We start from the raw sequence: 24,543 nt of genomic DNA, 5'->3' as shown, positions 1-24,543 counted from the left end.
TATATAAAAGCACTGGCCAAGCAAAGGATACAAGAAGAAACCTTGTAAGATCAGAAGATACAAGAAGAAATTGCTCAGAGTAATAAAAGGATAGGAAGATACCAAATGATAACAAAAATGAACCAAATTACAGGCAATTTCTCTAAAAAACCTCAGTGCACTAAAAGGAAAGGAAATCTTCCACAGATTACTAAGGTGCTGAAAGGAAACAACAACTGTACAATGGGAATGGAAAATATATTATAACACTAGCAGAGCAAGAAATAAATCCTAGTGAGGAGCAGTGTAGTCAAAATCTCTCTCCAAGGCCGATTTCTCGCAGAGTAATCGCTACAGGCTATATGACCGAGGCGATTTTCGATTTCAAGCCCTTTTCGATTTTTAGCGATTAAGGCGGATGATTTTGCCGATTTGGACCCATTTTTGAGCAAATCGAGTTATCGATTTTTCCGAGTTAGCTTTGCATGCACTAAAATCAGAATAGAAAATTTACGTAACCCCTCAGACGGGAGTTATCAAATAGAAAAACATCTAAATACATGATAAATACCTTCAATATAATATATTACACACTTAATTACATGATAGTGTTAAAATTTTAATTTTAATTAGGTACAAATCATGACTTATGAGCAGCAATATGTAAATCTCTAATAAATAGATTCCGAGTATTAGCCCGAGTTTTGGCGATTTCCAAGTCCAAACTTATTTCTCCTCGCCACAAGCTTCGCAACCGAGTAGGATCGAGGAACGATTTAGACTACTTTGGTGAGGAGGTACAGGGAACTAAGCAGGATAACTACAGGTAAACAGGAAGGAGAGTAAATACAATAAAGCAATCAAAGAAAGCTAGCAGAAACAAGAAATCAAATCAGACTACACAAGCAAAAACAAGCAAGAAAAAGAGTCATAGACCCTGATGGTAGTCCACACATAAAGCACTTAGTTGTTTCTGCAATTCATTAGAGTTCAGGATCATTAGTTGTCTTTTGCAACTCCTTTGCCCTTTGCCTTAGGGTCAGTGGCATCAGTGTTGGCACTTGAAGATTCTCCTTTATACCACTGGTGAGGATAAGCCAAGACATTAATCTTCTCCTCAGTGACATGAATTTGTTTCTCAGCTTCAGGCAACTGTTCTGAGTTGCAGTTTAGGTCAATTTCAGGAATTTCTGTAATTCTTGCCTTCTTTGCTGCTGGTAGTGGGATGTCCCAATGGAAGTATGATTGCGTAAGACTCCAATTTCTGAAATAGGCAGTGGAATTTGCAGGCAGGTGCTCAGGTCCAAAGTTAGATGATTGTGCATGTCTATCCCTCTTATGCATCACTCTCCATATATAACTGTCAGGTTGCATGTTTCTATTAGAAAAATAAGGTGCAGCAGCATTAAGAGTATTTATCTGAATTGGTTCAGCAGAGCAGTGACCATGTACCTGAATGCCATCATGGCTAGCAGTTTCCTCCTCTGGTTGCTTGAGATAATCAGTACATGTCACCTCAAATGTTGCTTGCTCAGAGTATGAACTTGCAAGACTATCCCCAGAGAAATGCATGTCTTGTTGCATGTCCTGTTGATCCACCTGCTGCATCATGTCAGGTTCTGGCCGTTGTTGTGCATCAATTTGCTGCATTGCTGCTAAGATTGCATCATCAGCTGCTTGTTGTTGATGAAATGCAAAATTCTCACAATTCCCAATCTTATGGCCAATGAGATTACAACACCCATATAAATCGTTAAGCAAATGGTGGAATTGGAAAGTTAAGTCATTGGTATTGCCCATTTCATTTTCAACTCTTACAGTGAATGTCAGACTTTACCTGATTCTGATACTGGATATAACTGTGATGGAGTATCTCCCATTATCTCTTCTCACTAGATAGGAGAAAGAAGAAATATCTCCTATGCAAGCCAAATATCTCCTCAGATTTTCACTATTAACTTGAGCTGGAGTTAGGTTATGAATAGTGATAAAGAACATTTGTTTAGTAGGATCCCAAGTTGCTAAGTCTTCAGTTCTCTCCCATTTTCTAATGCGGAAAAGATCACCATAAACTACTCTTGTTGCTACATTTAATACTCTATGTATTTCTTCATCTCTTTCAAATATGACTAAGTAAACCCACTCGTTCACCATTTTGACTGAAAAACCTCCTTGAATCTTCCACTGAAATAGCAATGCATTTCTAACATTTCAGCTGTTTCTAGCAACTGGTTCAACAAATCTTCCTAACAGACAACTTGTCCACAACTCTTCATTGTTTTGAAATCTATGAGGGATAACATCATCCAAGTTGAACTGTCTACCACTACTCGAGTTCAAGGAGATTTGAAGCTGGTTGGTTAATTGGGAAACATCACCATGCCAGAATGCATATATGGTGATACAGGGACTGCCTAAGGCTACTACAATTTTGAAGTAAATAAAAAAGTGATAAGTAAATTGAGTTGTAGACAGGTGGGTTGTAAGAGACAATAAAGCATAACAGGTTAAATTTTTTATCAGTTTACAGTTCTTAAATAGGGAAGATTAGGGTTTGGAGAAGAGAGACTAATGAATTAAAAATTGACCTGAAGATTGAATTTTTCATCACTAAACAGTAACTAAGATCAGTAGCTAGGGTATAAGGTTCAATAGAGAAGCTAACAGGTGTAGAAATTGGCATGCAAATCTTACAAATGGCTAAATAGGAGAATTAATTAGGTTTAAATTGTGGAGAGTCTGATTCATAAAGCTGCAGAGATTGATTGGATAAACGAGAAGTTTAATTCGAATGATTACCTGACAGATTATAGGAAGAATTAGACTCAAGCGTGGGAAGACAGTTGATGCAGATGATGTTGCAGAGATTTTCTGACCTCCATTAGCTTTTTTTTCTTCGATTAAGGAAAGGCCACACTCTGCATTTCCGATATAAGAACATGCCACCGTTTTTCTGAAAGTTTATTTAGTGCCACAAACGTTAGTGTTTCCTTCTGGACCCACTTGGTTGGTCAAAAGTTCGCTGACCAGGTAAAGATTCTGACACCTGTCTATACATCGACGGCTCTAGAGTGTGGAAATGAGAGAACTTGACACGTGGTAGCTGGCTAATTTACCTTCCTATGCTTCGAGAAAATGAAAGCACACCAAGGGTTTGACTTTCTCATTTTTATTCTCTTTCTTCATTCTCTCCATGTCTTTCCAGCAGAGAAACTTAGGTTAGAAAAATTAGGGTTCTACAGAGAGATTTAGTTTAGGAATTTTGATCAATCGAGATTCTGAGTATAGGGTTTCAGTAAAGTTGAAGATGCCGAAGAAGAAGAAAAACGGTAATAACAACAAGTGGTATGATTTACTAAAATCCTAAATTCGTTTTTATCCATTTCTGAAGAAACCCATCTCTCTTTTCATCTTCTTATTAATTTTTTATGTAAATCGATGTTGTTGCATATTTGATTTTAGGGTTTGAATTTGGGTGTTTTCTGTAGATAGGGTTTGCAGATATTGAGGTCTGTATTGGTTTTATTTTTGGAGTTTTTTCGCGATTAGGGTATTGTTTTACTGAATTGTTTCATTGTTACTTATGATGCAGTGATGAAATATATTATCCATATAGAGACATCAACGTGTTTGTTGAAAACAGTCAACTGACATTGATATTCGCTCACATGGATAGAGAAAGAATTGACCTCAAGGAATTTGAGAAGATGTTGTGTGTTAAGTTGCGCCTTAATAAGAAGGAAATTCCTAGTTTATATTGGACTACAGACCCATGTTTGGCTGAGGTTTTGGAATCAAATGAGGACTTGTTTAAGTTTTGGGAGCATGTTGTACCTGATGAGAATAGGTTTATATGTTTGCGCCTGTCATTGTTAATTGCAATCGATGAGACTCCGAAGAAGTCCCCTAATAAGATTGCTAAGAGGCCAGCTTCAAAGGAAAAATCTGTGAGGAGAAATCAAGAAAAGAATGGAGAAGGTGGAAGGAGGTCACCAAGGTTGAAAGCTCAATCAGAGAAGGAAAACTTAAATGGAGGAGCAGCTAGGTGATAGACACATTTATGTCTCAATTGTACGTATTGTTAGTGCTCGATTTTGTATTTATTTTGTTACTTTATGTCTCTGTAGGTATTTATAGAGAAATAAGCTCTTGCGGTGAAATTGGCTCGAAAAGTGGTGTTTTACACCCCAGGATAAAGTACTAAAGGCACCCCAGAAAAAAGTTGGAAAAACCCCAGAAAAATTACTAAAGGCACCCCCATGGGAATGTGTTATTCGGACTCCAGCAACGGATAAGGGGCGACCAATGGATAAGGGGTGTTCATCTTCTAAAATTCAAATTTCATTTTTGGCGGGAAAATTTCCTTCTTCACTGGTAGATTTTTGATCGAAGTTTTGAACGTGTTCTAGGGAGATTCAATGGCTGATTTTTGGTAGGAAGTTGTGATATGTCCTAGCAAACACGTTGTGGGCTTTTGGTTCGATCAGAATTAGCTAGAATCGGCTAGGCAATCCACGAGTTGCAAACAGGGAAAACACGTACATGGAGAAGATATCCACGGGTTCTGGAAGAATTTGTACGTGTTCTGATGATGTGTAATGACTTGAACGACTTGTTGGAGCGTGACAAAGATAAACAGGGATAGTTTTCACGTAATTGACAGCTGCAGATACGTGATCGAGATAAAAAAAAGGAAAGAAAAATATATCGTTTACTGCCGTGTAATGGGAGAATATTTGGAGTGATTGAGCAAGATTTTATGAGGCTGTTGGGTATAAAAAGGATTCTCGAGAGTCAGAGAAGGGTGTGGAGAGTTTGGGGAAGTTTTGGAGGCTACAGAATGAAGAAATCACGAGTTGCAGAGCTGCCATTTTTCTGCTGCTGATGATGAAGAACACCAAGAACATAAGACCCACACTGAGCAGTCTTATTTTGCTACAAATTTTGCGACACAGCGGCAGCAGTCTTATTTTGCTACAGTTATTGCGACACAGCGGCAACAGTCTTAGAGAAACAGTAACACATATAACTGTTACGAAGGCCCTGTTTTATACCTTTTCTCCTTGTAAACACCTTTTTGATCAATGAAAAATTCCTTTGAGTGTGTTTTCACCATGCGGAAATAGACCCCATCACTGGGACAACGTAGGAAGCAACTTTTCATGATTGTGGTAAATGAATTAATTCTTTTATTGACTTTTTACATAGATTTAATTGTTTTATGATTTCAATTAATTATTTGTTATTTTGTTAGATGCCGCATGCTTAGTTTTAATTACTTTAGATGCGTCGTGCTTTTAACTTACAAATAATATTTTACGAAATCTATTTTTGGCAAAGAACTAGAGTCACAACTTCTTTTGTTTGAGCTATATTGTTTAGAGTTAATGACTGAACCACAATAATATGAAAAGCAGTGGAATTCCGAGTCCCAGTATCTCTTCATCCTGTGACAAATTTTGTATATATATTTTTCCTTATTTTCTTTGTTAAATCTTAAAAAAAATTCTCAACAAATCTGAGTGAACGAATCATCTTACTACAACATCATTCAAAAAAAATACCGTCAATATTTGGCGCCGCCGACGCGGATTTGTTTATAAATTTGTTTTTAGTTTTTTTTTATTTGTTCTTTTTTACGCGTTTTGGTACTTTCGTTTGCTTTCAGATTTGGAGTTAAGCTAAAGAAAAAGAGAAGTGCTGAAAAGAAAGGCGAAGCCCAAAAAGGAAAGAAAAGAGAAATCCAAAAGGAGTGAAGAAGAAGATTTTGTAAATAATTTTTATTTTATTTTTTTAGAAACTGTAATTAAGTTTTTCTTTATTTTTGTAAATTTTTATTTTTGGACATTGGACATTTTTATTTATTATTTTTTTTAAAACCCCACGGAAGGGTACTTTTAAATAAACTGTGTGCAGAGAAGGACGGCGATTACGATATCGCCTCGGCCCCTCGGGATCGTACATGACATAGGATTCGTGGCCCGAGTCGACTTCAACGGTTCATCCCCCGTCTGGAACGGGAGGTAAGAATTCTAAACACCCGCGAATCCCCTGTCAGCGGGTTTACTGGATGATTTTGTATGCTTATATGTTGAGGACCTGAAATCGGATTTAATTTTCTAGTAAAGGGCAAGGCCTGGCCAAATCAAGATAAGGACTCGGATTTCATCACCGTTTTCTTCTTGCCCGCCTTAGGAACACGTAACCTACGCAAACCTAAGCCTTAAAATTTGGGCTAGAACGAGACCGATAGGGTAACGAGCTTAATAGGAAAGTCATTCGAAAAATATTGGTTACTCTTTTAAGCATACTTCGAAGTTCATGATGGCTTCTGTGAGTTGAATGCGTGACTGCGCCGCCTTGTAATGCGGTGAGGCCTTGGGTATCAAAGCTCCACGCATATTCCCTCGCCTCTATTCAACTTACTTTGACTCGGATTGATTCTAGAGGGGTTTGCTCAAATTGTAACGAATTCCCTTTCGAAGGATTAGAAGCTGGTCTAGAAACAATCTAAGTGGAGCCATCATCTTTTTGTTTGCTAGATAAAATAGGCTTGTTGTGGTCGAGTCAGCCTTCTTTGTGTTTGTTTAGAATTCCCTTGCAGTTAGGATGTCGAACTGGTATTATAATAGCCAACACAATGAGTATCCGACTGAGCAGCTTAGACATTATCCTTTTTATGACCATAGTGTGAATAGTGATTGGGAACGCGAAACCTTTGAAGGTTATGGTCCATACCATTTTGAGCCCAATTACTATCCACATACCCACAGGTCATACGAGCAAAACAATCCTTCTATTTCTCTAGAAGAGTCTCTCAAGAGTTTCAAGGAGTCAGCACGGAAGTTATTTATGAAAGATACTTATAATATTCTTCTCCCAGAAGAGTCCGTAGAGCGGTCAACTAAGATATCTCTAGAAGAGACCCTCAAGCAATTTACTGAAAATACAAATAGGATTGTGGAAAAACTTGCTCAGGATAGTCTTAATTTCCAGTGTAGTTTTCCCAATACCACCCTCGAAAATAAGGATAGTTTTTATTCACATAATCAAGATGACGAGGTTAGAATTGGTAACACTACTTGTTTTGATAAGGTTCGATCATTTTCATGTTATTATAGTGATGATTATGATGAGGATAGTATTGATGAAGAACATGAAATATGTAGGCATAGTGATCAGGAATTTGTTACTCCGATTGAGCTTTATAATGATAGTGTTGTTTCTAATACAAATCCAAATAATTTTAATAATTATTCACCTATTCAAAAGGATGTGTACTTGACTAGAGATACCACCGTTTTAGACGGTGTAGTTCATGATCCTTTAGCCTGCAGTATGTTGGATAATACATTATTTGATGTGCCTATCAGTGAATCGGAGGAGGTAACTATGATTAAAACCTTAGTTGATGAGCCTTTATATGAAACTTTCTATGATAATCCTTTATATGATTGTGATGATGGTTTAGAGGAAAGAGTTTACCCTGAGAATACTGTTTTAGAATCTAGTGATTTAGAAACACTAGTCTTAGAAGATGATAAAACTCGTAGAAATGAGTGAGGATCAACCCAACTTAGAAGAATCTATTGACCATTTCCAGGAATCTGATGACATAGAAATTAGGGAAGTTGTGACTAGTCTTTCTAGAAACACAGAAAACTCTAAGTTTGGGGGTGATTATCATTCTCCGTGTGCTTTAACTTTTAGAAAGTACCCTCCTGTAGGACTTGACATTTGTGCCTCAACCATCTTACAAGATTATCTTCATACACGTTTTCCCGAACCTAATGATGTCCAGAAAGAAGCTCAGTTGTTAGAAACCCATCCTCTGGTTGATGTGGTTAACCCAGGCTATGATACCAAGATTAACTTTGTTTTCCCACCAAAAACTTTTCTTCCAATTGTGGGAACTTTTGATTTTAAGATGTGTCGGTTATTAAGTTTTGAGACTAAACCTAATCACTTTAGGATATTAGGGTCGACACATTTTCTTAAGGAAGACCACCTCTTTCATTGTGGTCAGCTGTGTGAGTCAAATCTGATTGACTTAGAGGATCCCCAGTTATTCAGGTTGTTGTTATGTGCTTATAAGTTCTTAGTTAAGTTTTTCCAGACTCTAATACCTGAACCGGATCTTAGCTTTGAGGAAATCCAACCGATGAAAACCTGTTATCTATACCCAGTTATAGAACCTGAACCTGAGACACAACTAGATGTAATTGTCTTAAACAAGGGTATGTTCGGCATCTTTTTGGTCTGTTGCAGTTTCCTCTTCTTGTGGGTAATACTTTTTGATCCAGATGACCCACAGTTATTTCGACTACTTCTATATGATTCTATGAGGTGACTAATTCCTTCCGATGTCTGGCTGAAGACTTTAAACTTAGCACTTCTTGGGAGGTAAACCATTCACATGCAACACGGTAATATCTTTCCTTAACTCTTTTGCCTCAAATGGTAACCGTTTCTCCTTGTTCATGTTTTTAATATTATCTTTAGAACATTGAGGATAATGTTAGATTTAAGTTTGGGGGTATGGGAGAAACTTTTTAGTTGCAATTATTAAACTCCAGAGCCTAGAAATTTATGCCTATTAAGGTTTGCACTAACCAATCTAAGTGGATGGGAACATCTTGGTTATAGGAGTTGAGGAACCAATCTGATTAGATGGAAACATCTAAAGATTCTATTCATAAAAGCACAGAGCTCAGGTGTTAGAATTAAAAAAACATGGTAGTTTCGCCATATATCGTGATGGAAACATCGAAAGAATCCTGATCACTTATTTACCTTTTTACCATTACTAGGGTGAAGTAGAGTGACTGAGATATATCAAAAAAAAAAATTGAGACCAGACCATCAGACCAACCGGAATAAATTCAATAAAGTCAACCACTGGAACCCTTGTATATGCTAGTATCGACTACTGGTTCCCTTGTATATGCCAGTGTGTTGATATTAGTCCAAGACCACTATCTCAGTCCATTAGGATAGGTTCACCTTAGTCAACATCATCTATTTTTCTCTTTATCCATCTTCTTAATCTTTCCATGTGAGGTCTGTCACTTTATATGAATTTTAGTATGCTTGAGTGCAAACTCGTGTACAACAATTGGAATTTCGCATCAGGGTACTTCCTCTTGTAGTCAATGAGAGTATGACAACCAAGGAGATTCTTTAGTGCCTTCCAAGGTTCTGCGTAGATAGCTAGGGTCTGGAGTGAATGTTTTGTGGGTACACCTCTGGTAAATCCTCCCGAGATTAACTCGGTCACTAGGGACACCTAGTGAGTTAGGATTTTATTTTCCATATTAGTTTTGCTCGAGGACTAGCAAATAATAAGTTTGGGGGTGTTGATAGACACATTTATGTGTCTCATATGTCTCAATTGTACGTATTGTTAGTGCTCGATTTTGTATTTATTTTTTTATTTTATGTCTTTGTAGGTATTTATAGAGAAATAAGCTCTTGCGGCGAAATTGGCTCGAAAAGTGGTGTTTTACACCCCCAGGATAAAGTACTAAAGGCACCCCAGAAAAAAAGTTGGAAAAACCCCAGAAAAATTACTAAAGGCACCCCATGGGAATGTGTTATTCGGACTCCAGCAACGGATAAGGGGCGACCACTGGATAAGTGGTGTCCTTCTTCTAAAATTCAAATTTCATTTTTGGCGGGAAAATTTCCTTCTTCACTGGCAGATTTTTGATCGAAGTTTTGAACGTGTTCTAGGGAGATTCAATGGCTGATTTTTGGTAGGAAGTTGTGATATGGCCTAGCAAACACGTTGTGGGCTTTTGGTTCGATCAAAATTAGCTAGAATCGGCTAGGCAATCCACGAGTTGCAAACAGGGAAAACACGTACAGGGAGAAGATATCCACGGGTTCTGGAAGAATTTGTACGTGTTCTGATGATGTGTAATGACTTGAACGACTTGTTGGAGTGTGACAAAGATAAACAGGGATAGTTTTCACGTAATTGACAGCTGCAGATACGTGATCGAGATAAAAAAAAGGAAAGAAAAATATATCATTTACTGCCGAGTAATGGGAGAATATTTGGAGTGATTGAGAAAGATTTTATGAGGCTGTTGGGTATAAAAAGGATTCTCGAGAGTCAGAGAAGGGTGTGGAGAGTTTGGGGAAGTTTTGGAGGCTACAGAATGAAGAAATCACGAGTTGCAGAGCTGCCATTTTTCTGCTGTTGCTGCTGATGAAGAACACCAAGAACATAAGACCCACACTGAGCAGTCTTATTTTGCTACAAATTTTGCGACACAGCGGCAGCAGTCTTATTTTGCTACAGTTATTGCGACACAGCGGCAGCAGTCTTGGAGAAACAGTAACACATATAACTGTTACGAAGGCCCTGTTTTATACCATTTCTCCTTGTAAACACCTTTTTGAGCAATGAAAAATTCCTTTGAGTGTGTTTTCACCATACGGAGCTAGACCCCATCACTGGGACAACGGAGGAAGCAACTTTTCATGATTATGGTAAATGAATTAATTCTTTTATTGACTTTTTGCATAGATTTAATTGTTTTATGATTTTAATTAATTATTTGTTATTTTGTTAGATGCCGCATGCTTAGTTTTAATTACTTTAGATGCGTCATGCTTTTAACTTACAAATAATATTTTACGAAATCTATTTTTGGCAAAGAACTAGAGTCACAACTTCTTTTGTTTGAGCTATATTGTTTAGAGTTAATGACTGAACCACAACAATATGAAAAGCAGTGGAATCCCGAGTCCCGGTATCTCTTCATCCTGTGACAAATTTTGTATATATATTTTTCCTTATTTTCTTTATTAAATCTTAAAACAAATTCTCAAAAAATCTGAGTGAATGAATCATCTTACTACAACATCATTCAAAAAAAAAAAAACCATCACTAGGCAATTATTCATGGATCTGCTAACTAAAGTGGAGTCTCAAGGTTATTCTTGCCTTAGTCAAGCCAGTGTTGTTGGTTCAAGCAGTGTACCAATTCAAGTGACTGAGACCTTCAATCATGATTACTGGGTTGATACAGTGAACAATAGTGATGTAGTGAACAACAGTGATGCAGTGAACAACAATGATGCAGTGTTCAACAGTGATGAAGATGAGGAGAATGTGGTGCTAGAGAACACAAATGTAGATGACTGTCACCCCATTGAAGACCCAGATGCTCCACCAATTTTTGACAGTGATGAAGAGAATGATATTGAATATGAAGACATTGTCAAGACATATGAAGTTGGAGATGAAAGCACCGATTCAAGCAATAGTGAAGAAGAAGAAGACAATGAAGAAGGTATGGAAGTATTAAGGGGTTTTAGTGTTTATAATTTGTTATTGTTTATTTTTAAAAATTTACGAACACTTTGATGTTGTTTGTTGATTGCAGTTTCTAATGATTGTGGGAGTAAGGATAAAGAAGATGGTCCTGAAGTAATTGATGATATAGATGCCATACCAGAGTTTAATTATCATAAATGGAAACAAGACTTTAGTATGCCCAATGATGAAGAAGAAGAACCTTTATTCCTTGAAGAAGAAGAGGTTTCTCTTGTTGATCCTACTAAGATTGTGGTAAAGTATGCTTTTAATGACAAGAAGGCATTTAAGAAACATCTTAGAGGTTACTGTGTAAAACAAAATTGTCAATACAAGACATATAAGAGTGACAAAAAAAGACTAAGAGTCAGATGTAGGTTCAGGGAAGAGTATGGTTGTAACTGGTTTGTGAATGCTAGCGTAAAAAGGCATGAGTATACTTTTATTGTTAGGAAGGTAAATCTAGAACATATTTGTGTTGGTAATCCAAAGAGTTTTAACATATCTGCAGATCCTGAGTTTGTGAAAGAGGTTGTACATGATAAGCTAAAGTAGACAGCTGGGGCCTTAATTCCAAAGCCTATACACATTGCAAGGGACTTTTTTGTTACTCATAACATCAACATACCATATATTTGTGCATGGAAGGCAAGAAATCTTCTTTTAGAAGATTTGTTTGGTAATTATGAAGATAGCTACAATGATGTACCCATCTTTTGTGCAATGGTGGCTCATACTAATCCAGGGTCTGTTGCTAAATACACTTATAGGAAAAAAGGTATGCATTAGCTGAATACTTCTTATTTATTTGTATGTTATGCTCAAATAATGACATAGTTTGGTTACTTAATTTGCAGATAAGGCATTCATGATCATGATTATTTCATTTGCTGCACCAATGAGAGGATGGCAGAAATATGGAAGACCAGTCATAGGGTTAGATGCATGTCATCTAACTGCAAAGCGTGGTGGTGTTCTAATGGCTGCAACATCACTTGATGGTCAGAACAATCTTGTTCCTTTAGGCATTAAGGCCTGTCAGAGTGAAACTAAGGAGAACTGGACTAGCTTCCTCAAGGACTTGGCTCCAATGATCAATGCACATCATGCTGGCAGAATTACTTTTATTTCTGATAGGCAGAAAGGCCTGTTGGAAGCTGTTCCTAAGGTTTTCCCTGGTACAAGAGTTAGGTATTGTTTCAGGTAAGTAAATGTAATCCCCTATTTTATATTATGTATGTATTCTATTGGTTCAAGAACTAACTATTTATTTGCATATGCAGGCACTTATACAAGAACTTCAAGAAGTACTACAAGGCACCCACCTTGCACATTTCATTGTGGAATGCATGCAAAGCTTACAAAGTAAAGCATTTTCAGGTTTGTGCCTCTTGTCAGAAAACATCCCATATTTTTTGATTGTTAGTTTGTAGGTTATATATAATTGTGATTTATTTGCAATGTAGGAGCACTTTGACAGCATATGCAAAGAAAATGCTGATGCTGGTGAATGTCTTAGGAAAGAAGATCCAAGTACTTGGTCTAGGGTCTATTTTGATCCCATTAGCTGTTGTGAGCATATGAATAATAATTTTTCTGAATCTTTTAATTCCATGGCTTCTAATATGAGAGATAAACCTATAATTCAACTAGGCATGATGTATGGTCAGTTAGTAATGGGTTTGTTCTTTAAGAGAAGGGAAGGATCTGCTAAGTGGGATGAAAATGGATTGGTCCCTGCTGCTGTTAAATTAATAAATAAAATGCTTGACTTGGTTGGTAAGTTCGATGCAGAAGGCAGTGTCGTTGGACAAATTTATTTGGTAACTAATGTGATCACCAAGAAAATCTTCACAGTGAATATTGTAGACAAGCAATGCACTTGTTTGCAATGGCAGCTAAGGGGATTCCCTTGTCAACATGATGTATGTGCATTGAAGCTGCTAAGGCCCAACTGGAAAGAGTAAGTTCTTTGTATTATTCATGCACTTTATTGTAGTATTGTCCATAGTACTGACACATTTATTTTATTGGTTGAACAACTATTGTGCTCCTTACTATACTGTGGAATATTATAGGACCACATATGTAGATGATGTCAAACCATTAGAAGACATAACTGAGTGGGTGTGGGAAGATCAGGTACATTTATAAACTTTATTGAATGTGGTGCATTTACTTTTAAGATATTATATCTTTATTTTTCTTTATTCTCTATTTAAGAATCCTTAGGGTTTCATTACTTTAAGTTTCTCATTTCTTATCTCTTCTTTTGGCAGCCAACCATGGACGTCAACATAAAGCCTCCTCCTTATCAGAGAAAAACTGGAAGACCAGCAAAGAAGAGGAAGAGAAGTTATGATGAACCTGAAACTGTGGTGAAGAAAAGAAAGCGTGGAAAATGTGGATCTACTGCTGGTCACAACAAGAGAACCTGTGCTGGTGGTGATGTTGGTAAAAACCAAACTGGATTCAAGCCAAGCACTGAGTATGATGCTGCAAACTGCACCTTCACTAGTAGAGATCAGCCTGAAAGTAGCACTGCAAGGGGTAAAGCAAAGGCAAACACATCTAGAGGTACATCATCATTTGTTGGTGACTCATCTGCAGGACCTAGCACTCATGGAAGACCACCAGCAGGACCTGGCACTAATCAAGATAACCAAAATTTCAGTCAGAACTTTGCTGGTATTGGATCTGTGAGTCAACATCTTGCAGTCACAAAGGGAAAGCAGACAAAGTCTAAGAAGACTATGAAGACTAGGAAGTAGAAGTGTGTGTGTGTGTGTGTGTGTTAGATCTGTTGTGAAGTTTGCTGGTAGGCAATGTTGGTTTGTTAGGTTTCTTTGTTGCTTTACACACTGATTCTGGTCTGGACATTTAGATGTACCAGAAGTCAGTTTTATTTTGATGGGATAATCTTGCTTTGCTGCCTAACTTTGCTACTGCTGCTGCTGCTGCTTTTGCTACTGCAACTGTTACTTCTTGGAGAATTTATCACCCTTTGGCTCATTTTTGTGTGTAAAGAAGAATTGTGTTGAATTTATCACCCTTGCTAGTTGAAAAATTGTGTTGAACTTCTGAAGAAATTGAGTAAAGAAGAGTCTGTGTTCTTCATAGCTATATATACAGCTTGAAAATGATGAATATGGCCTGAATATGACCGTTAAGAATTTCTCCAGATCTGAAGAATTTAATGACACGTGTATTCCGACCGTTATAAAATTGTTCACGTTTTTTTCACGTGGATCGAGTCACGAGTTAACTATTAACTCAGTCACTGGTTAACTCGTTCCAGATAACTGATTCAGGGGCTTCAATGTCATTTTATAGGGGTGATTTAATGCCACGTAAGCACTAACGATTACTAACGCCAGGTTACTGTTTTTTCAAAAAAACAGAACGGCAAAAGTCAAATGTGTGGCATTTTATAAACTCTGAAAAAAACGGTGGCACTTTCTTAAAGATAAAACCTAAAGTGTGGCACTTTATTAAATCCCCTAGCTTAACCTCGATCCTAACGATGCATATACCTTGAATTGCAGAAAACTAAGGTTTCATGTGTTTCTCACCCGTCAGAGCCTACGAACAGCCGATTAGCCACTCATGGCAGGGGAGAAACTCATAAGGAAAGAAGAAAAACTCGGAAAAAAAAAACGGGTTCAGTTGTGTGAAAGCGAAAAAGGTTTATGTTCGTTACGTCGGCTACATGTACTCGTAGAAGCATTGGACAGCAGCCATTTATGTTTTTATTGTTGCTCTTACAAGTTTCATTTTCAATCAAATGTGTTGACTCGGCTCGGTTTGGGCCAAAAAATGACAGGAAAAATTGTTTGCGCCCCATTTGTATTCCAACCGGAAATGGAGTGACTGACTCTTTTGTTGAAGTCACTTGCGGTCTGCGTGAAATTCAGTCTTAAACCCTCCCTCACTTCCTCCCTCAGTTCCTCCCGTACCAAAACAAAACCCTACATTCCCAAATGTGCAAAAACACATCAAATTACTGAAGGAAGAAAAATAAAATAAAATAAAAAGATGTTCAGGAGAAGATTAACATCTTTATTGGCTACGTCAATCCACCAATCTTCTCAGATTTACAAAAACCTTAGCTTCATTTCAACAAAAACAATCTCATCATCAACATTCCCATTTCAAAATCAACAATCACTTTACTCAAAAATCAACCCTAATAATAATGTATCCTTGTCTCATGGAATTAGGGCGTACTGTAGTTACTTAGCATTGAATGATTTGGCGGATAATAAAGGATCAAATAAGAAAAGAACAAGAAAAGGTCGTGGTATTGGTTCTGGTAAAGGTAAAACTGGTGGGAGAGGTCATAAAGGACAGAGAGCTAGAGGTAGTCATCAAGCTGGTTTTGAAGGTGGTCAAACTCCTCTTCGTCGGAGATTGCCCAAACGAGGCTTTAAGAATCCTTTCAGTCTTGAATTTCAGGTATATCTACTTCCAATCTCATTTGTTACAAGAATTTGGGTCTTAATGTAGTAATATATGTATGCCGAATTACCATATGAAAATGTACAATCTTGTAAAGGCCCTATAGTGTATCTGCGAAACCCATGTCTAATGAAATGTTCCTGCCGAATTACCATATGAAAATGTACAATCTTGTAAAGGCCCTATAGTGTATCTGCGAAACCCATGTCTAATGAAATGTTCCTGCTTATGAGTTACATTTGATCTTTGAGGCACCAATTTGAGGGTCTTCATCTTTTTCGTATTCATTTGATAGTGCATATGCAAGACTTGACAAATGCTTCAATAATTATCTGTATTTGGGTTATTGTTGGCTTTATATGTGTTTCAGCAATGGATAACTAAGGTTAATTACTTCTCTGGTTGTGTTTGTATTTTCCTTTGTGACAGCCAGTAGGGTTGGGGAAAATAGCAAAGCTTATAAATGCAGGAAAAATTGATTCTTCAGAATTGATAACCATGAAAACTCTGAAGGTACTAGTACAACACTTAAAAATTATTTTATTTGGATCGCTGTATTGTTCAAATGTCAATTGTCAAGCTGATGCAAATATTGTATGTTACGATAGGATTCTGCGGCTATAGGGAAGCAGATAAGAGATGGAGTAAGGTTGATGGGTCGTGGCGCAGAACAAATTAAGTGGCCTATTCATCTTGAGGTAGGGGTACTCAGTGATCTAAAATTTGTCATTTTTATGGTTCTTACTTTTCTTTTATGTCACAGTCACGTTGTAATAAGTTCAAACTTATCAAAGAGCATCATTAGAGAAATTAGACGAAATAAACAATAACGAAAGAAAGAAGATCGGATAAGAATCTAGAAGAAATCATAGAATCAGAGTAGAAATCAGATCAGATAAGAAATCATTCAATTCCCCTTGAAAACAACCCGGTCCTCAAGGTTGAGCATACATACAGACAACTTTTAGTGACAACAAACAAGAATTTGGCCAAGTTATTTGAATGATATGATACACCAAAATGAAATTCTAGGTAAATGCTCATTTCACTGACTCAAAGTGTTTAGGTCTTTTAGAATGATCACGAGGACTCACTTCATATCTTGTGCAATTGTTTTCGGTATGACATCAGCAAGTACAGTATCATTTAACTCCTTACCCATCAATCCACCATAAACCATTCCTTGCCTTCTCTGTAGTACCGAAACGAATTTAGGAAGCAAAGTAATCACCCTGGTATTTTGCCTGTGTATCCACTATGTTTGTGTTCTAGTAAAAATACATTTCTCCAACATGTATAACTAAAATTTCATCATAACATGTAAAATATGATCATTCATTGGTGAGGGTTTTTGAACTCTTTTTCAAAAGTTAGGTAGAAGTCACCACAGGAAAAGAACATGATTTTCTGAGTTTTGTCCCTGAGACTTCAGTTTTGTCTTAAAGTACATGCAGCCACGTTTACGGAATGGAGCCATATACTAATTGATAACTCTAATTAGTATAAACTGTTTGATCAGATCGAATGGCTCTGATACCAACTGATAAGTGCAAACTTATCAAAATAGCATCATGGAGAAATTAGACGCATTAAACAGTAAAGAAAGGAAGAAGGTCAGATAAGAAACTAGAATGAATCATAGACTCAGCGAAGGAAATCATATAAGAAGCCATTGATCTACAAACATCATCATTTAATAGACAGCTTGAAATTGATATAGCCAAGCCTAATAACTGCCAATAGAAACTACCCAAACCACCTATTACATGTTTACCTATCACGTTGTTCTTCTCACACGCCCCTTTATAGTCTAATGTATGAATGGAGTTTCTGCAAGTTCATGAGATGGCTGATTAGTCGAGTTCATTGTATATTTCACCATCTTTACAATCTGAGCATGGTAACTTAAGACCAGATTTTCTTTTTCTAAACGAGATGTTAATTTAAATGTACAATTATTTTTCTTATCTCGAAATCAAATAATTGATGCCCATTGATATATGTCACCCCCTTCTCTTTATGGTATGGTGAAAGATCTTTTTACTAGAATTAAAAGCATACAGTACAAGAGTTGGTCTTTTCGATTATACAATAATGACTTGATTATCTCAGATTTTTATATTTCCTATATTTTTTCGTTGCTGGGAAATTCTCTGTTGACGAGAAGTACCTTATAGTAAGATGCAACTAGCTTCCATGAAGATGTTCTTTTTTTCTTTTTTTTTCTGCCTTTCTCCACTTCAAGGTGCTTTATTCTTAACTTTTTCTTTATCATCTCTGCTCAAAGTTGATAACTTTCATCGCCTTCAAATACCCAGTGAATTCTTTTTCATACCTCACTTGCTAACAATATGCCGATGTTGAAGGGGTATTCTTCATTCAGCTTTACCTACACAAAAACACCAGAATAGCTCACCATTCATTAGATTGTTCAGCTTAAGAATTGATGTAAATTGGAGAAACACAGTTTTGACTTGAGGAACAATAGGCTGCCAAATGGCAGCCGCTGGTATGTGATGAATGGATTTAAGGCATACAAGCCATGGCATGATTATACACCTTTTTCTCGTAATCATCCAGAAGCTCCAATCATTCGGTTTCTATCTTTCCACGGAGGACCCCCTTCCCCGGGTTTTACTGAACCACTAATACTCTTTTTTGGGCAAGAGAAACATGATAAACCATGTCACTAACTTGCACTTTTGAATGTTGATGCAGGTGTCGAGGGTGACAGTTAGGGCAAAGGAAGCAGTTGAAGCTGCTGGCGGGTCTGTCAGGAAAGTTTACTACAACAAATTGGGTTTCCGAGCCTTGTTGAAACCCGAGTGGTTCGAAAAGAAGGGCAGATTACTACCTAAAGCAGCCAGACCTCCACCGAAGCAGAAGGACAAAGTTGATAGCGTTGGTCGCTTACCTGCTCCGACCAAACCAATCCTGTTTACGAAAGAGGAAATAGCAGCAGCAGCAGCAGCTGCTAGTACTCCATCTGCTGCCTAATCTCAACTTGCTTTGGTGTTGGCTCAAGCTTTTCTTACGTCGCTGTTTTAGGTTGTAAGCGATTTTGTTTATATCAAGTTCTGTGGCACATAAGTTCAATTTCGTCTGTTACTATATTGAGCTACTGCTATGACTATATTAAAGCTGAGATAAAGTTTAAATTATTTTCCTTCTTGGTGAGGATAGTAGGACACAGTCAATGTCATATTTAGCTATCTCTGTGCTCTTATTTCGTGTGTTACGAATATCAACAGATTAATAAACTAAAATGTTGGCCATATGTGAATTACTTTTCTCAGGAGGTAGAGAGTGATGTATAAATTAGGCAACCATAAATTAAGCATGCAAGTAGAATGTAACGATATCAAATGACAAAAATCCTGCAGAGAAGAGAATAAGAAACAAGAAACAAATAGGAGGAAAAGGCTTATCAAATGCACTTGTAGGCGAGAAGTGGCTTCTCTGAAGCAAAAAAACTAATATTTGAAGGTCATTTATTCAGACTTTTTGTTTTGTTTTTCGATACTTTTGCTTAGTGACAACCCCCAGACGACCTTTAATGATCAATATTCCCCAGCAATCCCGATCTTGTTTCAGTAAACATAACATTAACAAAATTGAAGTAGATGACATAAAATGGTTATACCCCCTTTAGTTATGTTTCTTCTTGAAAGAAGACCTTCAAGAACCTCAAAGGCTAACAAGATGCTAAACAAAAAGTTCTCAAATAAGGCTAAGAAAGTCATGGCTGCACAATCTACACTCATAAACCCTTTTACGAACTACTATATTATTATAAACAGTTGAAAGATGGTTATGTTCTTTATACACAGGGAAATGTCGAGAAAAGTACTTAACTCTGTCACGCATTCTACTGACAGATGCATATACAATTGCTAATAGCTACGAAAGGAAACTCGAGATGATTTTTCTTTTTCTTTTATGTACTTTTTTTTTCTTTTGATTTTTGAATAGTTGAAGGAAGTTCATGGGTTACTGACGTACCTCAGACCCATAGACATGAACATTATAGGAAGAAATACTGTACAACTCTTCACAAAGAACCAGTAGCATTAGAACTAAAATGGCATTCAACTTTTATCTGCAGTTTCTGATGCATGGCCGGCATTAGTCGAGGTCCCATCATTACCGTTCCTGAGCAGCAATGATTCTTTTATCTGTCTGTAACTCTGGAATTCTTCCAACGCATCAGCAGTTGTCTTCGATAACAGAAGTCCAGATGATGTGATATTGACATTGCAAGAAGAATTTGATAATCCCCCTGTCTCAGAATCCAAAGTTACAGCAGGTTCTTCAGTGCTTCTTCCCCAGATCTCAGGTTTCGAGACTTGTGACAACTTGATCGATTTTGAGATATCTTGGCGAAGTGGTGGTGCTGTACTTAACATCTCTACAAGGGCACCAACAGCAGCATCCTGGGATTTCCTGACTTGTGCTCTGGGCTCAGTATGATGCGCTTTTCCATCGGAAAGATCTGGTCTGGAGCGGAAGCAGCAACCAAAGCAGTGAGTCAGTAAAGTTTATTCATTTTCTTAATAATAAGCAAAAGCTTTATAAGTTCAACCTGGAGGCAAAGAATGTAAATCAGAATTTGACCACTTAGTAAGATTGGTGGAAAATAGGAGGAAGAAACAAAACCAAATACCACATAGCAAACAATTTGAAGCTGCAAACATATGGTTTCAGAATCCAAATTTACATCTGAACCAAAACAGTTTGTTTATGTATCCATCATATCCCTGCATGCTGGTCGAAGAAAACATTTCTAAGCAACACACTGGTTCGATAAACAAATCACATGATCACGTAGTTAACTTCGTGGCCTACACAGAACCTGTCTTGAAGCTAATTTCTACAGACTGAAAATTAGGCCTTGATATAAAGGTACATGGGCAACAAAAGAGAGAAGATGGAGAACTCAATTTCAATATCTATGACTTACTTATGTAGATTAGTTAGTATGTATTTTACATTTACTTGCAGAAAAAAACTACCAAAATATACTTATGGGAATCAAAACTGTTTGTGTATGTATCAATCAAATTTGATAAACATGTATCTGCGCAAGCCCTTCATGCTAATCAATAAAATATGTCTACAACGCACTTGTACGAATCACATGATCATGTAAGAACTCCGTGGTCCTGCACACTAACCATTCTCAAATCTAATTTCCATAAAAGAAGTAGATGGGAAACAGAAGAGAGAAGATGGAGAAAACTCAATTCAATTGTGCAGATTATTTAGTATGTTTTATGTCCATAAAAAGTTACCAAGCAAATATGCAAGCAATTGTATGGCAAACTGGGTTGCGTCATTAACACTTCAACAAAACATAACAATTAACTAGAGCAAGTGTAGGAAGTTTCATGAAACAAAACAAAGCATTAAACATATGACATCATCTAGAAACTAACCTGATATGTTGAATTATTTCCTCAAGGGGGTATAACTACACAAAATTGATAAGACTGGACATATCTGTAGTTACTTTGACGTTTCACTGAGATATATGCATCATATGTTTTCACTATAAATAGATGTACTGTATTGACTATATTTGATCCCGGAGTATGTTTTACTGTAGATGAGTGCTGATTGTAAGGAACAATTAATGAAAATAAAAATATATTAGAGATGCCCTACACACAGTAAGTGGCTAGTGTAAAAAAAATAAAATGGAACGGGAGATTACACATTTGTTAAGCGTTACTGCAACAAAAGAAGGAAGAACCCAGAATCGTAGTTTCGTGATTAAAGAATGGTAAATTACTAAGATAAAGCATAGACTTCAATATGGTGAGTGGACTGAGCGCTACACTACACCTTCTACCACTTAGTTTAACCACAATTTATTTATTTTTGAAAATTGCAAATACGGTTTGTTTTTCTGGAAAGAAATCAATTTACATAAGCCAGGCAAATATACGAGGACGGTACATACCATACAACATATAATGATACTAAAACATATAACATATGTGATACTAAGCATTGCTACAAGAAATCTACAATAGCAATTGTTTGGCCAATAGTCAGTTAACCAGCATTGATTTACTCTAAAACTCTTTCCAGTAGGCATATTTGGATTAGTATGTTTGTTCTTTCATTCAGTACGCTTATCACTACAGTACACATAAGCTGTATAAAACAATAACGACCAAAAAGAAAGCAAGCCAAAGAAAGTAGAAGCATATTTAAATAGGAAACAGATAATCAAACATACCCTGGGCGTGGATCAGTTATATCATCCCCAACAGCAAATGGACATGCAAAATCCGAATAATCAAACATATCCTGGGAGGAAAACCTACTGGAGCTCCTGGAGAAAGAAATTCTTGATGAAATGCCGGATGATGCTTTTGCTCCATATATATTTCCAACCTCATCTTTCCCAAAGGAGTTCATCTACAGCATAGACAGCAACACACACAACAACACATGAGGGGTGAGCATACACATGGTGGTGGGAGCAAATAGAGAGTGTAAAATGCAACTTTAATGGCCATGAAAAGAAAGGAATTTCACTGAGCAATACCTTCTCATATTTTAAGGCAGAATTAACATCTCCAGCTCTAGTCAAATTCCTACCATTGCTGGACTGAGAGGGACCCATCTTTGCCCTTGGAGGAGACGGAGTCGCTACATGAATGTTTCGCAATGCAGGGTTCCCAGTTGTGGGAATGCTTACTGGAGCACTTCCAGAACGTAATAGAGCTTTTGATTTCAAATGGGCGGGTGGTGACGGAGATGGAGTTGGAGAGGGCATTGGTGAGGGCCAAAAATCATCAACATTTGTGTTCCTAGTAGCCAAAGATGCATTGCTGGAGCCTGGAGTTTCAGATTGATGACTTGGTATGCTCAAAGGTGGAAGGCGGTGAGAACTGGGATTATAAGAAAAACCTCTAGAGTCAGAATATGCAGGTGAAGGAAAGCCAGATACCGGAGGTGCAGATGATCCATAACTATCATAACTCCAGCTATGTCGCCTCTCAAAGGGTACCGAAGAAGGTATCTCATGAGACCTGAATCTAGCTAAAGGAAGAGACGGAAAACTCTTAAGCCGATCAGTTGTTGGACTTCCCACGTAATCTGGTATAAACTGCGGCGATACAGGAGTTGAAGGCTCTGAATTCACATCAGACAACGCTGGGGAATACAACACAGACAAACAAAGCCTACCACAAGTAGTATCCACTGGAGTAAACACAAATTCCTTCATTTCCACCTCCTCTCTACGAGTAAATGGCGCAACCAACGTAGAGACCCTATGAGCTAACCCATAGGCAAGTATCTGCCCCGATGAATTCAATTCATGAAACAATTTGTGCGCAGGCAATAACCTAACAGTAAGATACAAAGATCTCAACAAAATAATGGATTTCTTATACAAAGAATGCGAAGTAGCACTGGGAGGATTCCTCTTATTCCCCCCATGCCCAAAATCCCTCCCACTCTTCCTAGTCTCATACTTGACAACCCATCTCTCAATCACCTTATCTTTTTTCATCATTTCAGCACCATCATCATGAAAATTAACAGGCCCTCTCTGAAAAAGTAGCACATCAACAACCATAGGTTCTAAATTACTTTGATGCCACAATTCAAGATTTTCTAATGAAGCAGGACATTCTCTTAATGCTAAATTAAACCATTTATCTCTTGGTCTAACACTGGATGAAGACGATGATGATGATGACGGAGATGATAATAATATTTGTTCACCACTATAGTTGTTACGGGATGAACTACATGGTTGTGTTCTTGACTCTAATATTATATGTAAACTCTTTGCAAAGAATTCAGTTATAATCTGTTCAATCTTTGCTGGTTCAGATGATGTCCCCATAATAAAACCCTAAAAACCCTAGAATCGAAGTAGAATTTATAAACCCTAACAATCAAACAAGTGAAAATGGAAGAGTAAAGAACAAACCGTTTTGTTGATTTGGAACCCTAATAAATTGGGATTTTTTGGACTTTTCTTGTTTAGATTATGGATTGCGTATGAGATATTTTTTTTGGACGGAAAAGTATAAATGCGAGTGTGTGGAGTTTAAGAGAGACTGACTGTTTCAAAAGGGGTCGTCAGTGAGGGGAGTCGTGGAGTGAAGGAATGAAAGAAGAAGAAGACAGAGGGGAAGGATTTTAAAGAGAGCAGCAGTAGAAGAGAAGAAGAAGATATAGTCGTGACTCGTGAATAGAGGATGGCCATTTGATAGGGACGCTCATGTTTTCTGGACCTTTGGATTATCCACTTCACGTACATTTATAGTTTGCCTGCCACATTGGTGTGGATGACTACAAATAGACAGTTCTGTTGTAGTGACATTAAACCGGACATTTGCACGAGCCTTTGGATATTCATTCTCGCTATGTGGTTTATCCGGGGCATAGGTGTTGGTGTTTTTTTTTTTCGTATATTTTTTTCTCTTTTATACCGACCTAACTCTGGTAGTAAAATTCACCCAGCTGGACTAGCCTACTGTTGTTCTAACCCATTTTTGTTAATTAGGTTTCTGATTGATTCATACATTCAAATTGAAATATTAAAAAAAAAAAAAAAAAGGAGATACCTCAGTTTAGTTCTAACATATTACTCCCTCCGTCCAAGTTTACTTGTCTAATTTGGATTTTGCAAAAATTTGAAAGAAATTCAAATTACTCCCACATATACCACTGATCTTCCAAATTGTTTGTTTAATATACTAGTTTTCATATCCTAGTTTTATTTGCTTTCTTGATAATTAGGAAATTTTAAT

At 37.2% G+C, this 24,543-nt stretch overlaps 4 protein-coding genes across 7 annotated transcripts; 2 read left to right on the top strand and 2 right to left on the bottom strand.

The window, feature by feature from the left end:
* Positions 1-551: 551 nt before the first annotated feature.
* LOC113347252 lies at positions 552-2,901 on the bottom strand. 4 transcript variants are annotated; one of them, XR_003358833.1, is made up of 3 exons: positions 1,817-2,895; positions 1,432-1,695; positions 552-1,339 (listed from the first exon to the last, which is right to left on the bottom strand). XR_003358833.1 is itself a non-coding variant. In XM_026590865.1 (3 exons), the coding sequence occupies exons 2-3, from the start codon at positions 1,443-1,445 to the stop codon at positions 979-981; spliced, it is 375 nt and encodes a 124-aa protein (XP_026446650.1). In that variant the 5' UTR covers positions 1,446-1,631; positions 2,779-2,901; the 3' UTR covers positions 552-978. The 4 variants fall into 4 exon arrangements, 3 of the variants coding, with proteins under 3 accessions (XP_026446650.1, XP_026446652.1, XP_026446651.1); XM_026590865.1 differs by having other exon boundaries at positions 1,432-1,631; positions 2,779-2,901; XM_026590867.1 differs by having other exon boundaries at positions 1,432-1,631.
* A 7,990-nt stretch (positions 2,902-10,891) lies between these two features.
* LOC113350798 lies at positions 10,892-14,076 on the top strand. The gene is made up of 8 exons (XM_026594917.1): positions 10,892-11,282; positions 11,376-11,836; positions 11,954-12,083; positions 12,163-12,508; positions 12,589-12,685; positions 12,772-13,268; positions 13,384-13,447; positions 13,585-14,076. Exons 1-8 carry the CDS (start codon positions 10,892-10,894, stop codon positions 14,074-14,076), a joined length of 2,478 nt encoding a protein of 825 aa, XP_026450702.1.
* Positions 14,077-15,106: 1,030 nt separating this feature from the next.
* On the top strand, positions 15,107-19,038 carry LOC113347251 (50S ribosomal protein L15-like). Its single transcript, XM_026590864.1, has 4 exons — positions 15,107-15,760; positions 16,193-16,276; positions 16,372-16,461; positions 18,482-19,038. Exons 1-4 carry the CDS (start codon positions 15,341-15,343, stop codon positions 18,758-18,760), a joined length of 873 nt encoding a protein of 290 aa, XP_026446649.1. The 5' UTR covers positions 15,107-15,340; the 3' UTR covers positions 18,761-19,038.
* A 686-nt stretch (positions 19,039-19,724) lies between these two features.
* Positions 19,725-24,044, bottom strand: LOC113347250 (autophagy-related protein 13b-like). Its single transcript, XM_026590863.1, has 3 exons — positions 22,320-24,044; positions 22,008-22,189; positions 19,725-20,260 (listed from the first exon to the last, which is right to left on the bottom strand). Exons 1-3 carry the CDS (start codon positions 23,628-23,630, stop codon positions 19,852-19,854), a joined length of 1,902 nt encoding a protein of 633 aa, XP_026446648.1. The 5' UTR covers positions 23,631-24,044; the 3' UTR covers positions 19,725-19,851.
* Between the last annotated feature and the right edge of the window lie 499 nt (positions 24,045-24,543).

This window comes from Papaver somniferum, chromosome 2 (assembly GCF_003573695.1).
Source record: "Papaver somniferum cultivar HN1 chromosome 2, ASM357369v1, whole genome shotgun sequence".
NCBI classification, from domain to species: Eukaryota; Viridiplantae; Streptophyta; class Magnoliopsida; order Ranunculales; family Papaveraceae; genus Papaver; species Papaver somniferum.
The sequence above is the reverse complement of the archived record's forward strand: the minus strand, read 5'-3'. Positions and strand labels throughout refer to the sequence as shown.